The sequence below is a fragment of the Motacilla alba genome, chromosome 2 (assembly GCF_015832195.1).
Source record: "Motacilla alba alba isolate MOTALB_02 chromosome 2, Motacilla_alba_V1.0_pri, whole genome shotgun sequence".
In the NCBI taxonomy this organism is placed as follows: domain Eukaryota; kingdom Metazoa; phylum Chordata; class Aves; order Passeriformes; family Motacillidae; genus Motacilla; species Motacilla alba.
Genome location: NC_052017.1, coordinates 108,461,164 through 108,477,032, shown reverse-complemented (window position 1 = coordinate 108,477,032; position 15,869 = coordinate 108,461,164). Strand labels below are relative to the sequence as shown.

General features: G+C 37.2%; 1 protein-coding gene across 5 annotated transcripts in view; it reads left to right on the top strand.

The window, feature by feature from the left end:
- TRAPPC8 (trafficking protein particle complex 8) overlaps positions 1–15,003 on the top strand; it is a 52,322-nt gene extending 37,319 nt beyond the window's left edge. For 3 of the 5 annotated variants that reach the window (XM_038127180.1, XM_038127178.1, XM_038127181.1), the window contains 6 exons: positions 1,354–1,539; positions 2,038–2,139; positions 8,799–8,846; positions 10,192–10,337; positions 11,909–11,998; positions 13,969–15,003. In XM_038127180.1, the coding sequence (XP_037983108.1) occupies positions 1,354–1,539; positions 2,038–2,139; positions 8,799–8,846; positions 10,192–10,337; positions 11,909–11,998; positions 13,969–14,203 (807 nt within the window). In that variant the 3' untranslated portion in view covers positions 14,204–15,003. The remainder of the gene's footprint in view (positions 1–1,353; positions 1,540–2,037; positions 2,140–8,798; positions 8,847–10,191; positions 10,338–11,908; positions 11,999–13,968) is intronic. The other 2 variants (XM_038127182.1, XM_038127179.1) reach the window with 1 other exon arrangement.
- The last annotated feature ends 866 nt before the right edge of the window (positions 15,004–15,869 follow it).

Genomic DNA, 15,869 nt, shown 5'->3' with positions numbered 1-15,869 from the left:
TGTCCTAGCCCTCTAGTTTTCTAGTAGAGGCCTGCAGATATTAGATTCTTAATTATACTTTTTTACTAAGACAGGCTAAAAATTCTAATTACAGCTTATTTGAAAAACTGGAAAACTAATGGATGTTGGTCGCAGAATTTCAAAACTACTGCAAGAGGTTGCAGTGGATTCAAGGAGTCTGTTTGATTTTTCTAGAAGTTTAGGATTCTAGACTACCATGCTCTTCTAATCTTTTTTAAACACTCAGATATTGAATAATCCTTTCAGTAAATGACCTTGGTACTATAAATGCTTTCCCAAAACCTGAGGAAAGTAGGCCTCTTGCATTAGGTCAGAAATCTGCATAGTGGATTTAGTCAGCTGAGTGACAGATTGCTTATTTTGTGCTGAGTACACATTTTCCCTGTATTTATTCAGCTTTTAAAGCCAAAGAAAACCTATTCACTGCCATTTCATTTCATAGGCATATAAATTGAAGTTAGGACTAAAAATCAGAGATAGATGATAGCTCTGTGCATTTTTAGAGTTGGAATCTGAGCTACAGGAACTTTAGCTTTCCTTGAGAACATTTTATTACAGTGGGAAGATGGGATCCGATGGGTCCCTTCCGAGCAGTGGCTCCAAAGGTGGATTTTCTTCCTGGGTATCGGCATTCTGCTAGTGCAATAATTAGCAGCTTTGCAACAGCATATTCTGGAAAAGCTAGCATTTTTGAAAGGGAGGGGTTGCAAAGCTACAGTTCTTTGCTTATCCTGTTGCCTCCCACAGGGCACAGTTATCATTGCTGTTGCTCTTGGAAACCAGTTTCTTTACCAGGCCTTTGGTGTTGGAAGGGCTTGGTACACATGACAGCCCAGTGCTTCTGTTTGTGCCATGTATCTGTGGGGATGTGCTGTGCACATCTATTATCTCTGCTATTGCTAGCAAAGTGTATGTTTCTAACTGAGATAAATAATTCTAGCTAAACTGAGGAAAATACTAGTAAGCAAAAATGACTTTTGTGTGACTTAGTTTGATGCTTCAGCTCTCTTTAATAGATTTGATATATCACAGTAGGCTGCTTTGTGATAATAATCAAAGCTCCTATTTCCAAGTTTGGAGTTTGTAGTTCTAAACCAGCAAGTTATAGCGCTGCGTTCCCTGTATTACCTTGAGCAGCCCTTTAGATAGACTGATCTCTAACAGGTCAGGCACAGAAACCAAGGTCTTGGTCTGGCATCCTGTAGCTTTGCAAAGGGAAGCCCACTGGGATAATGGAACTGAAATGCTACAATGATGAGCTAGCTCTATTAGAGCAACTTGAGTTAGCTCACATCCTGTTCTGAACTCTTTCTTCCTTTTTTTCTCTTGCAGATAATAAGTTCAGCCAGTCCTTGTGCAGATTTTTTTTTCCAAAGCTTATCCTCTGAATTTAAAAGAACACATGTGCAATCTCATACTCATGCATCTCAAAGGGCAGTGAAACAATCATTTGATGAAACAGTCAGATTGATACAAAGATGCAGTGAAGTTGATTTGAACATTGTGGTACTGTGGAAGGTATGTTATTGTTGTGGCCTTTGTGGTAATTTGGACATGAACCATTACAGTTAGAAAATAATTTTATGTGGTATCCTGAACTTTCAGGCATATACATATGAAATTTATGGGTGAATTTTTTTTTTCCTGAAAACAATCAAACTATAATGATGCTGGCAGCAAAGATAGCCTTAGTATCCATTACTTTAATAAGTGTCCCTAAATGCTTTTACATTACTCTGGATGCACCCAGTTCTTCTAATCTCTCTTTTAAAAGAGAAAATTATGAAATCTTACACTAAGAGATTTGTTAATGCTTGATCTTACAGAACAGTAAGAGTGACCCAGTCTGCTTTGAAGAAAAGAGTCTCATTTGAAGCAGTGGAAATTGGCATAAATATGTCATGCTAACCTCTAAGTTTTGATCAGTACAGCATGTTTCACCTGAGTTAGGGAGCAGTCATTAATTCTGTGTTGTGAATCTTAAGATACTTTCTGTCTTTGTATTATGTTCTGTAGGCATATGTTGTGGAAGACAGCAAGCAGCTTATTTTGGAGGGCCAGCATCATGTTGCCCTTAATGCAGTTGGGAAGGAGGCCTTTTCATTTCCTCAGAAGCAGGTAATCTACTGTGAAGTTTTCCCTTATAATTGCTTCTTTCTGTAAATAGACTTAATGAATTCTCTAGTATGTAAGTGGAAGCTTTTGTAGAATCTTAACATCAGATATGTGTTATTACTAAATAATTCAGTCTGACTGACTCCAGGTTTGCTTCGTCTTCTGTATTGAACTAGCCAGGCCCATTTGAAACATGAGAAAAGCAATATGCAAGTAAGCATGTTGATGAGCTGTTGTTGAAGTAAACTGTTCTTTGGTGTTTGAGGTAGAACTAGAAACTTGTTAATGGTATGAAAGGTAGTAATTATTTCATAACAAAGTTATTAGTAAAATGGTGAAGTTTATGGTTGTTTTGCTTGATGAAAGAGAACAGCATCTGTAAGAAACTGGTGGCTGTCTTCTGGTACATGAATTGATAGCAACTATGGAAGTTACAGATAAGGTTCTGTAAAAATATCTGTACTAAATTCAGTTTATGTGGATGAAGAAGAATAATGTGCAGAAAAAGAGGAAATAAATCTTGTGCTTGTTTAGACTTCTCCTGAGCAGCACATTGCTGTTCCCTCTTGTTTTGGTGCCATTCTTAATGTTTTTACCAATATTACAAACAAACAGCTTTTATTGAGCTCTTAAAGTTGCAGCAAAGAGTACTATGTACTAATTTTGTCAACAAAACAATACAGGACAAATGTCTTCCTGTAAATACCATGCTGTAATGCAAGTATTGAATTTCTCTGAAGCTGTGCATTTGGCTTTGGTTTATAAGCTTTTAAGTATTTGTGTGTTGCTAAGATAATTTTTTCTGTTTAGTTCTGTTTGTGCTATGAAATAAATGGGAATTGGCGCATGTGCTCTAGCTATGCTGAACAGTATGAGAGGGTGTATTAATCTAATGACAACTGCCCCCTCAGGTATTACTTTCCCCGCCTTAATGTATTTGTAGAACAGTAAATCACTCTGTAGGCATCTAAGGTAAGGAGGCACAATACTGTGAGCTTCTGATCTCGTCACGTTCTGGTTCTCACAAATGAATAGGAAGAGAAAATAGAAATTAATCACATCTGAATCCTAAAACAAACAAATGGCTGAATAGAGTATGGATAGAAATTCACATTTCTTGTTGATTGGAATTCTATTTGTCTGTATCACAATCAATTTCAAATTAAAAAAATTGATCCTGCCATCAGCAACAAGGAGGATCTGTATGTACTCTCAATGTTTTTTTGAGGAATACATGCTACTATATTACCATTCTCTGTCTAAAATCCATTTCTCATCAGGTTTTATTACAAATATCTATATTGATATAGATTCTACATGGATTATTGTATTCGCTTCCTTGAGTATGAGGAGCACACTTCGTTTGAAGCATTCTGTACTTTGGTTGGAAGCAAGAAAGCATCTGCATTGTCATGCAGTTGAAATCTGCTGTAAGAGTAATTGGCTGCTCATGTTTTTTTAATAAACATGTAAATTCTGTGTCCTCATGATAACCAAAGCCCTGAGTTAGCATGAATTTTAAGGACCTGTGATCTCAGGACTGCTAAGAATTGAGAAATTGCATATCCTCACATACTACTTTTTTTTTTTTTTAAATTTTCTCATAATAGTGTGGGGAGAGCAGATAGACTGCTCTGAGGTGGGAGGTGAAGTGTAACTAATTAATTGATTAGAGACTTTGCAGCAGTTCACTTCATTCAGTCCACATTTCAGAATTAAGACTCCCCAAAATAGAATTAAATTAGGCTAGATAGAGAAAACAATGTACTTAATCTCTTAAGAATTGTAAATTGTATTTAAATTATTTTGCTCTTTTAAAGTAACACAAGCGGTGAAAAGCTGGGGGGAAGCAGTGGTAGAAAATCCCAAACTCAGACTTTGCCTCTAATTTAGTATTTTCAGTGTATAATTTTGTCTTGTAAGTCTGTATTTATTCTCTTAAGTCATGAACAGGGTTGGAAACTACTCTAGACTGTTTCTGATTTGCCTTGTGCAGACAGTAGTGAAGTTGGTTGTTTTCTGCGGACTCGACAGCAGAGGGAGATGGAGGTGCATGCTTTTTACCATCACATGTGGGTTACCAGTTCATAAATGATAGAGGGCTGCTCTGATCTGGCGGGGGGGGGGGGGGGGGGGGGGGGGGGAATAATTCCAGACTCTGAACAGGGTGTCACCTAGGATGCAAGAGTCCACTGTCTGCCTTTATTGCTGGGTTTTGTTTGTACTTCCCTACAGTGACTTTCTTTTTGACTTTTGCTTCATGCGGTTGTATCCAGCAAAGGAATTTTTATCTGTCTGGCAGACACAGACAATTATCCCCAGCCCAAGAACAGTCTTACAATGGACATTGAGGAAACATGAACAAAATTCCTCTCTGCCCCCCACCCCCTCCCTTTATTTCTTTTAGTCCTCTGGGAAATGGCTCAAATCTTAGCACAATTAATCAAATAACTCTGTTGAACAAAATGAGATGACTTACTTTATGTTTTGGTCAGATTCGCTGTACTGGTTGGCTTCTGCTACATTGTCTATTGTGGTGTATCTCAGATTAACTCTTTGCCAGCTTCTAAATATGTAGTTTGGATTCACAGAAGCTCTTACTACTGTTCAGGGAAACAAAGCTTCAGTAAAGCGCTGTGGTGAAGAACAGGAGATTGATATTTTTCAGCATTGTTATGTTTAAGTTGTTCCAGCAGTTGCTGGTAGATTGGTAGTTGGGTGAACTGACATAAATTCATTCTCATATGTCTGTAAGATGTTAGACTGCTGACAGAGCCACGGTGATGGGTGGTTACTTCTGCTTGGGTCCTTGTGGGACATTTAATGCCCAACAGGGATGTGGAACAGACAACAGGGTGCAATTATTCCTGTACTGCAGTAGCATAACTTGCTATAGAATTTGATAAAATCAAGATATAACTTCTGGTTACAGCGGGGCTTGGGGAAAGGCTAAAATGTTTTTCTTGGTAAAATTTCTATATGTACCAACATATTAAAAAGGTAAGTTGCAGTAAAATTCTATACAAGTTTTTTGATGCTCATATTCATGTGCTCCCTTTTCTTCCCATGTTTGTTCAAAATAGAATTAGAGATACTAATCCTTTTTCATTCCAACCACTACAATAACTATGACTTTAAAGCTGGTTTTCTGTCACTGAATACAGATGTTTTTTGTTGTTGTTTACAGTAGAGATTTTTTAATATAACAAAATAGTGCTACTTTTGAGCATAGGCTACTGGACACAGTAGGCCTACCAGGAGATGAGACAAGCTACTTACACTTTTATGTCCTAGAAGTTTGGAGTCAACATGTATTGTGCAGAAGGAACACTCACAGAATATTGACTTTGTTAAAGCATTTATGTGTTTCATATAGAAATCTCTCTGGATTATATGGAAAACATGTATCTTCTTATCTTTCCTCTCATTTGTATTTTTGAAAAAATGTCATTTGGCTTAAGGTAGGGGAAAAAATGCTAAATATAGTTTGTTGCCTTGAATCAGAAGGTGCCGCAAAGTCATATGTTAATAGTCACAGGCAGCAATATATGAAGAAAAAAAATCATGTAAGGTGTAATTAAAGTGAATTGCTTTGAACAGATCCATTTCAGGCCAAGTAATAAAAGCCTCACTTACAAATTCAGCTGCGTATTTTTAAATCATGGCTGTTTTTTTTTTACTGTGGTATTGCTGTAGGTTCTATTTCTCTACTGAAAAATGCTTTTTGGAATCAATTAGTTTTAACTGAAGGTCAGCTTAAGATTGCACCTGAAATGCAAGTACTCTGTCTCTTCTTCTTGACCTCTCTGCCTTAAATTAGTGAAAGCACAAAAACTTCAAATGCATTAAACATCCAGCCACAGTTAGGGCTGTTGATTAATATTATTTCTTAGTGCTCTCTTCCCTGATTTTCTGATCTGGTGAATTCAATCCAAAAGATTCTGAAAGATAAGTGCAGTGTAATATGGTGGGATAGAAATAATAGTGGAAGTAATAGGACATTTGACACACTTGTGGTTTGCAAAGACTTCACACCAGTGGAAGGTGAGAAGCAGCCTAGAGGCTTGTCATTTGAATGTTGGCATGTTGGGAATAGCATCCATCCTTTTCAGGTGTGCTTCAGGACTGCACATGATGTTCTTCCGGGCTGCACATTTCATCCTTTGTATTAGACCAGTGCTAGCCCAAAGCAAAATCCATAAAATGTGTATAGAATGGATGCAGGCAGAGAGGATAATTTTAGGTAAGACAGCTTCTTAAAATACATGCAGCTTAGTGAGTCAGCAACAGTTTGGTTGGAAGCAGGAATTCTTGAAATGTAGGAGAGAGTAGGGTTTAAGTAACTATTTTTCCTATTACTGGAATTGACATCTTTTGCTAGTTCAGGACTTTTTTTACAGAATATGTGGGAGAAAATGCTTGAATAAAACAAGATTGTTGGAAGGATTTAAGACTTTCCTTAAACCACCTCAGTAGAAGAAAAGCAAAGTTCTTAAGGGTAAATCAACATCAAAAGCTGAAATACATATTTTTCACTCTGTTGTATCAATTAATGGAGCAGATACAGTACCAGTTTGGGAGATCTGGCTTATATTATTGTCATAAATGAAATATTACAAATAGTTGCAACATTTGATCTGCTGTTTTACCCATTATGGACTGCAGGGCAGGGCTGAAGGTATCTGTTTTCAAATGCATTATTCTTGATATCAGTAAAATACTGTTCCTGGAGTTGTCATTTCTGTAAGTTGAGAACTAGAATGAATATAGATGAGTCACATGTTGAAGAAAGCAACTTAAAATTGAGGTTTTAAGATGCAAATTCTCAGATCTAAAATGGGAAAGGGAAAAAAGCACATCATATAGATGTCCCTCTCTTATTCTACTGCTTTCATATATTCTGCTTTTACTTATGCTTAGTTCCATTCAAGTGTTTCCTGTTTAGTTTTTCTACTGTGCTGTGCATACTGGTCCCTCATATTTGACTGAGCACGTCAATCCTTTTGTCTATGTGTGACTTGTGGTTTATGGGGCAAATATGCTGATTTTTCTGTACAACTTGGAAATCAAATTACAGTGCTTATCTTTTTCTGGTTTGATTAAGGGCACATTGACCCAGTCTCTAAGAATATTGTTTATGAAACTGAAAACTTTAGGTTGCATAATATTGGATATAAAAATCTTTTAAAGTGACTGTATGTGAAGATACCATCACTGATGGAAAGGAAGAACTTTTCAATTTGAAAATGTATTCTAAGATATTGAGGAATGTATTGTGGGTAGATCTGTCTGTTACATCTATTAAAAGATGCTTTGGATTGTTAAAATGTTGCTTTTTCAACTTTTAACTAAGTATAATTGCAGGAGAGAGCTGAAACTGGTGTGAATGACTGAAGCACCATTTCAGAAGTGTATATAGAGATGATTTATACTATTTTAAAGTAGCACAATACCAGACTCTAATGACTTTCTTGTAACACAAATAAGTGAAGCTATTGAGATTATTCTACTTGAATTAGAAATCTTTTGTCTAGATTTGAGTGTATTTGTTTGAAGCTGGCCTTTGTAAATGGCTTTGGGCAACAAGAAGCTTTCTAAAAATAGAAAACAACTTTCCAAGCACCAGTTGTGCAGTTTGTAGCTCTTGGAACCTAACTGAGGGAGCACTGTTGTTCTGGTGCTAATTCTTGTTGTGTATTTTTAGCCAAAACTGAAAAAGCTTTAAAATGTAGCTGTAAAATGTAAAACAATAACAAACCACACACCCCTCTTCCAACCTCTTCCAGTCAAGCCTCTCTACCTCCACCTGTTTGTATTGATGAGACACTCAAATTACACCATAACTGTTTTTTGAAGGGACAATCCTAACCGTTGACGTGGCTTTCTTGTATGCAGCTTATGCTGGTTACTGGAGCTTGTGACACTTCTGGAGGCTTTGCAAAGAACCACACTGGGTCAGCAAGCAGATTTTAGGTGTCAGAATATTTTTTTCCCTTTTAAAAGGCAGTACTACACTTGGACTGATAATCAAGGAGTTCAGCAACAAAATGTCACCTGTTCAGTTCTTGATTTTTCTTTTGCTTTGTTTGTGAGTATAAGGCTGTTACTGCTTGGTGTATATTCTTGAAGGGAAGGTACAGGTGCCAAGTAGGTTGGGCTTTTGGTTTGGTTTTTTAAGCCTTGATCCAGTTTCACAAGCTCCAGAGTAGGGCAGGAGTTTAATGCATCCTTAAGCTTAGCGCTTATTAGCAGTCTCTAGGTAGCTTTCTGATCTGTATGCACATCTTCTTGGTTATTGTTTGGAAGTCATTAATTCTTTCCTGAACCATTCATTAGGTAAGAGAAAAGTGGGCTAAATGTTGTATCTTAGCCTTTGTTCTAGGTACACAATCACAAAAATCCTAGGGTTTGAGCAGCTAAACTTGGAGAGACAGACATCTTTTCTGACTCTGACACCCAGAAAGTGGCTGGAATTAAGGTTTAGCTCTGCTGGAAAATGATTAATTTTGCTGCTTTCCAGTTCTTCATCAGAGGTGTAATATTAGAACTAAAGGTTTCAAGTATTAACAGCACTCTGCACTTTCACCAGTAAATGTTTCTGCTACATTTCATGATGTTCTTGTCTACTTGTAGAGGTAAATATTCGTATTTGTCTTTTGTAGGGTTTTAAAAAAATACTCGGGAATTCTGATTGGGAGGACTTGGAACAGGTAATTGACTCTAGGGCAAACTACAGTATGTAGGGTATTGCTGTGTGGTTGAAGGCAGCCTTGAAAATTGGTTGGACTATGATTTGAGGGGAGAGAATAATTTAAATGAAAAACTATAATCTCTGCTGTGTTTCATGCTGTCAGTTTGCGTTGTTAGGTAGGGTAGGATGGAAACACCAAACTCATTCAACACTTATATTTTATTGTTACTATGGAATATCTTTTTTTTCTTCTCAAATTACTTTTTGAAAAAACTACTCTTCCTTTCAAAGGGAAGACTTACAAGCCTGTGAAAACATTTGGTGTCTTCCTGGTATTATCAGCACAGTGATTATGGTGTTCACACACATTTCCGAATGCCCAGTGTGTTTGGTTTTTAAATCAGGTTTCATTGCCTGTACTGTTTCTTTTCAACTTAAAAGGTACAATTTATCACCTTTTAATGAAAAGTATTAACTTTATTGTACTGTACCAACTTACTGGTGGCTTTTTTAAAATCTTGTTTCATGTGTTTTTAGTAGGCAGTGACATTTACTGCTGCAAATTCTTTTTTTCCTTTAAAGATGGATTTTCTGCAGAATAGATTCATGAGCAAGTACTAAAGGGCAGCCCCTTCCTGAATAAATCCTGCTCACAAACCAGATTAAATGATGTTGGACAGAAACGCTGCACCAAATGCAAGCTGGTTGCAACTTTCTGTATTACTTAATTTCTTCTGCTTTAGAGACTCATTCCATCCAAAGGGTTAGGAGGAATCCCAAGTAGTGTGTTAGAGCTTGTCTTGGGCTTTCAGCTGGGGACAAAAGATAACTTTCATATCTGCAACTGCTTGTTATGCAATTTCAAAGAAACTCTGTTATTCAGTCCTTCTGTTGGTGTTCACATATTCCTGTAAATTTCTATTTGCTTTACTTTGGATCTGTTCTGGGAAACTTGTACATTGTCTTTCCTGTTTTGAACTTCCTAGGGCAGGTGATGAATTTTTTGTTGTTACGTACAGCTGCTGAACAGGGAACAGTGTAAATGCTGTCCCTTTTCCCTAGAAGCCAAACTCAAGCACTAGCAAACCACTGCAACAGTAGTGTGCTTTTGTGAAACTTGCACAGATAGTGTTTTCGTAAGCAACTGTGAAATCTGTCTCAAAAGAGGGTAACAGATAAATCATACCAGTTCCTCATCCAGCATGCTTAAATACAAACCATTTTGGAAAAAAATGTGAGCTTCATGATGCTGCAAACTTATTTCCCTTATGAGTTATAGTTCATAATGGAGAATTGTAACTTCTGTGACTGGATTTCTCATACCTTATGTTACTATTTTCAATGTTACTCTAAATTTGTTTCAGGAACTACCAGAAACAGTTCTCTTAAAGTTTTTTCGACCAGAAAACACACCAGTACCTGCAAGACCAACACCAGAGCAGCTTTCTAATCTTATTAAGACAAGTCTTCATTATCCAGAGTCATTTAATCATTCTTTTCATCAAAAAAGGTTAGTGAAACATTACCTCTAGAAACTTAAAAAATATTGTTAATTGGACATAAATCCTTTTGAGAGATGCTGTGTGCATTATGATATTAAAGTCTGGTATGCAAGTGTGAAATCTTGTTCAGTTTTTAAACTTGCTGCTTCAGAAATTTATAGGTAAAATGAAAGTTTCATGTAAAAAAGAATGGACTGTAACATCACAGCTCACAGTTTTAATGTTAACAAGTAATGTTATCAGACTTACTGAAAAAAATAGTCTGCTCTCTTTGTGTTCATTTTTGTTGTCAGAGTAAACAGTGTGATTTCTTTGAGAAGCCAGACAGAAACAAAGATGTACTTTTAGCTCAAAGGAACTGTTATGTCTACAACATCTCACTTGCCAAGATTAGCTGCACATGGTTCTGACTTACATCAGAAGGAAAAGTGGTAATAGTTCAGATCACTGGGGCTTGTCTCCTGGAAGAATATCAGTATTAACCTCTCTCAAAAAGCCTGCTGCTAGAGTGAATTGGTTGGAGCCTGTAAAATCCATGAGTCTTTCAAAATTGTAATGATATGAATAAACCCGCTGGCTTAAGTTCTGAACATTAAATGGATTGTACTTGAAACATGAGGGTACCTATTTAGGCTTGAGTTGTTTTGTCTGAAAGCCATACTGTGTTACTGTTTTTATAGCAATTAATGTAAGTTGTCAAAAGAAAGGGATTTGTTTCTAAAATCTAACATTTAAATGTTCTATAAGGTGCTATATTTTAATGACAGTGATAAAGTATGCATTATCCCTATAAGACATTCACCTCTTATTGGTGACAGTCTCTAATTGTTCTTTTCTTACAGTTCAAATTTAAGATATTTAAACTGTTTAGGCAATGGCAAGGAATGCCAGTGACATAAATCACTTGCTGAATGCATAGAGCTGTTTTAGCTGCATTAGTTTGTGTTCCTGCCTGTTGATACCTTGGGGTCTTCCTTGCTGCAGCAATATTTATAGAAACAATAATAGTAATTGTGAACAAGCAGAATATAAATTAACTGTATTAGTTTTATTTAGTATAAAGGCCTCCATTAAATCCAGGTATACATGTGCTATCTGTTCTTGTTGGGCACTGTTCAGGTTATAACTTAAGGCTCAGTGTCAGCAATTCCTCTATGGGAGGCAGTGCAGAAGAAAAGTATCCAGTCAAATTATGCCAACCAGAAATTCAGAAAATAGTGTACTGAACCATGTTATCCCATTCTGGAATGTCTCATGTCATACAAGCAGATTTCCTGTAAACTGAGATGATATTCATGCTGTTTGTCTCCTTTCTCAGCTGGATGAAGTGGTAACTTCCATTTGGCCCAAATGAGCCAATGCAGTTCGCCTTAATTGACAACTTTTATTATAAGTAGCTCTAGTCAGTGTAAGTGATTATATTTCTACCTACCCTGTCTTGACTCTGGCATAATTGACAACTGACAACTACATATAAATTCTGTGTTACTGGAAATGATTTTAACTATGTAAGAGTATAATTAAGACTATCCAAAATAAGACTTTTTTTTCTTTACTGTGGAACTGTTTCTCTTTGCAGCCTCTGTCTGGTACCTGTCACTCTCCTACTTTCCAATTGTTCCCAGGCTGTTGTAGATGTGATGATTGATTTGCGGCATAAACCAACAAGGTAGTGTGCAAATGTTAATAAACCAAATATTTTTAAGAACTCTTCCTAGCTAGGGGAGTCTTGTTATATTTTAACTGTGTTGAATCTCTAGAATAGGATTTTCTCAACAGTGGCTTCTTTGAAAGAATTGAAGTTGATAAAGGGCTCATACAGTTAACTGTATGAGTCTTCAGTCTCTGCTAAGACAGGGCCTTTAATTGTGACTCTTGAGTAGTTAAAACTCGGCAGATCTTTCCTAGAGAGGGAAATGCATTTCCACTAGTGAAATAGGAGCTTCACCAAGCTTTATTAAACATAAGTTGTTAGGTTTTCATTTTTAAAATTCTGAGTAATTTGTAGACAGCAACTTCCTCCCGCAATTTGGCTTAGTGTAAAATTTTGTAGACCCTTGGATATTTTTGAGACTTCCTCTAGGTGTAGCAGCTAATTCTTTTGACTGCCTTTTTGCTTAGTGCTGTAGTAGTATGTGGGAAAATATTATCATTGAGGAAGTGTTCATGAGTTGCTTCTAAAAGTTTTACTGAAGATTTTTGTGGGATAGAGAATTCAGTACCATGATACCACTGTAATTCTGACACTTCTGTTTAAACAAGGCAACTTCAACTCATGAGTAATGCAGGTGACAGCTCCCCTTCTGCCCTCTTAGATATAATACTACCTGGTCTGTTTGCTACCAGGGAGGGGAGAAAGAATGTAAAGACATTGCAGGGGCTTAGTCATGGGGGAGCAGTGGCTTCTTGCCAACAGTCCGTGGAGCCAAGTAGGATATTAAAAGCCCAGAGCCCAATACAGAGGTTCAGAAATGGAAGACAGAAAATGTAAGTGTGGTTTAGTTTTCAGGTACAGTTAGGAAGCCATTCGCTGATCAGTTTTTTCACAAGATGGTTATGTTTTGTTACATTGGGAGACACGTCTTTGGAAAGATTGTGTACTCCTCATGTACCTTGGAACTGCTTAAAAAAAAAGCCCCCACATGCTCTCTCCTAATGTATCAGTGCATCAGTGCAGTGTCTCTAAAGCAGTGTATGTCCATGTTGACTATTCCTGTGTGACATGCAGTCTGATTTAACTCTAGCTCATGGAACAGACCTAAGAAAGCCTGAAATAGGAATTCCATAAACTGTGACAATTTGAATCATGTAACTGCATTTAGTGTTAGTGTTATGTGCCAGTTATGTAGAAAGCTGATAATACACTGAGTTCTTCATTATACATCTATGTGTAATTAATGGCCTGTGTATAGTGTACAGTACATTAGGAACCAAAAAACTCATTAAAGGCTTGTAATGATTCATCTGAGCTAAGGGGAGAGCCACTCTAAGGATTTTTAAGTGAGACAGAAAACATTAAAAATTATTTGGTAAGACCCAGAGTTAAATTGATCTGATGGATGGACATAAGCATCCCTAAATTTATCCAAGGGTACCCTAGGTACTCTGAGTCTGTATTTATGTATTTGTGGGAACGGGTGTGAGTGGATAGGGATGTAGTAGGAAAGAAGACAGACACGGGTGGTCTTTTTTTTGAAGTTGTATTACAATATCTCAATAAAACGTTAAGTGGAGTTCTGTCTGTAGCTATGATGGCAGCTCTTAATCCTTGCAAAGTCCAGCTTTGTCTTCCTAGAAAACCTGCTCTTAAAGATATGGAGGGTTTGCAGGACAAAGACAGCAGTATGCATTTGGGGAAGGCAGTGATTTAAGGATAGTGATGGTAGGCAAGCAGTCAAAAAGACTCAACAGCATCAAAGACAAATGGCAGTTGGCACTAATCCAAGGAGAGCCAGAATAGTAATGTAAGTTCCCTACTGACTTCTGAAAAGTTTTTAGAAAGTATCAGTCTTTGTAAGGGCCTGGTGAGAGGGATGCAGTGCATTCTGAAATCTTGGGAAAACTTGGAGGGAGTCCTGTAAATTGGTAATACACGCTTCAAGTGCAGAGAATTAACATTTTAATCCTTTTTCTTTTCAGCTCTGAAGCACTAGAAATACATGGATCTTTTACATGGCTTGGGCAAACACAGTACAAGCTTCAACTTAAAGGCCAGGAGGTCTATAGCTTGCAGCTCAAAGCTTGCTTTGTTCATACAGGTGTCTATAACCTTGGAACTCCCAGAGTATTTGCCAAGCTCGTGGACCAAGTTACTTTGTTTGAAACAAGTCAGCAGAACTCCATGCCTGCGTTGATTATTATCAATAATATCTGACCACTTCCTGAAAAAAAAAAGCACTAAAAGAAAAAATAAATGGGATTCTTTTCTTACATTGCTGGTTGACATTTTGCTGCAGTTTTTTTGAAATAGCACCTCAAACATCTAACTTGTTACTAAAGATTGTGTAGAAAAGAAAATAGCAAAATATTCAGATGATTGTCAGTTTGTTTCTCGATGCAATGCACGTTGGACTGAACATACGTTTATCCTTTTATAATGTATTTCTTCTCTGGTAATTAAGATACTCATAACATAAAATACTCTAACTGCAGATCTGAACATACTTGTATGTCCAATGCCCTGTCAAAAATGCAGCTTTGAATGCTGTTACAACTTCCAGCATGGTGTGTTTAATATTTGTGGCTGTATTAGGATATGATTCAGGAAGAAAACCTCATTGGCTTTTTCCTGTCTGAAGCCATTAGTCATGGTAAATCCCAACCTTACTGTGAAGTTCAATAAGGTCTCTCAAATCCATTTCTGATTCTCAGTTCTTTAGTTTAAGATTTTGGTTTCATATTTATGGAAACTGGTGACTTTTCAAGGTTTACATAAAAGTCCACCTAGGGTGTTTAAAAAAATTTTGAACCATTTTGAGTATTTTCTCATTCATCTCAAAACAGAATGCACTATTTCACAACCATGAGATTGTCATTTAAATTGTCACTTACTTTATTATGTAACTATAACAACTGATCTGTTTAAAAAAAATCTACTCAAGATTTTCAAGAAATGTATTATATTTATAACAAATGTACTGTAAATAGAATAAAGCATACACCATATTCACTGTATGGACTGGTGGCCTTTTTGCTTCCCTTTGCATACAGCAGTAGCAATCCACAGGTGCTGCTGCTATCACAGGACAAAGCTGGTGTATGAGACAGTGCATCTACCTTCTGATGCATTTTATTCTTTTTAGGTAAGGCTTCCAATTTTACTCGTGTTCGGTATTACTGCATAACTGTCTCCAGGACTTTAGACTTACTGAAAGTCTTGGATCCCATTCACAGTTTTATAGTCAGACTTAATAGGACTGTGGATCATGTTGCTAAATCAATAGAATACTGCAATATTCTCTGTCAATGAATATGTTGCTTAAGGCCTCAGGTCCTCTTCTGCTGATGTACAGCTTGAAAGAATAATCTAAAAGGTTCTCAACATTGTAGCCTTAAGCTGTGTCATCATTGCGTTTTCTGTCTTACACCCATTTAGGGAAAGAAAAGTCATTATTGATGCCATTCAGCTGTGCTCTGTAGGCCACAGTGTTCTAAGTCACAGTTGGTGTATATTTTAAGACAGCCTGTTCAAAGTGGGTTATCAAGAGCATCATGTTTAAAAACTGGATGAAAAGAAGAGAGACCCTGTAGAGGAAACTGGGCTTCTCTGATGGACGCTGGAGGTGGTACAAATGGCAGTTCACAGTGAGATCCAGCCATTGAGCAGTGGTTGGCAGGTAAAAAGCAGGTGAGAACTGGATGACAGAGCAGTGAGATGAGATGATGCAGGGCAAAGCAGCTCATGGAGCTTCTCAGCAGACCCAAATGCGTAAGCTCTGATGCTCACCTGCACGTCTGAGCCATCTGTGATTCATCAGTCTGAGACTCAGCAGGAGCTGTGGGTGTCTAGGGGAGGAGGGCCCTTCGTAACCTGCTTTTCT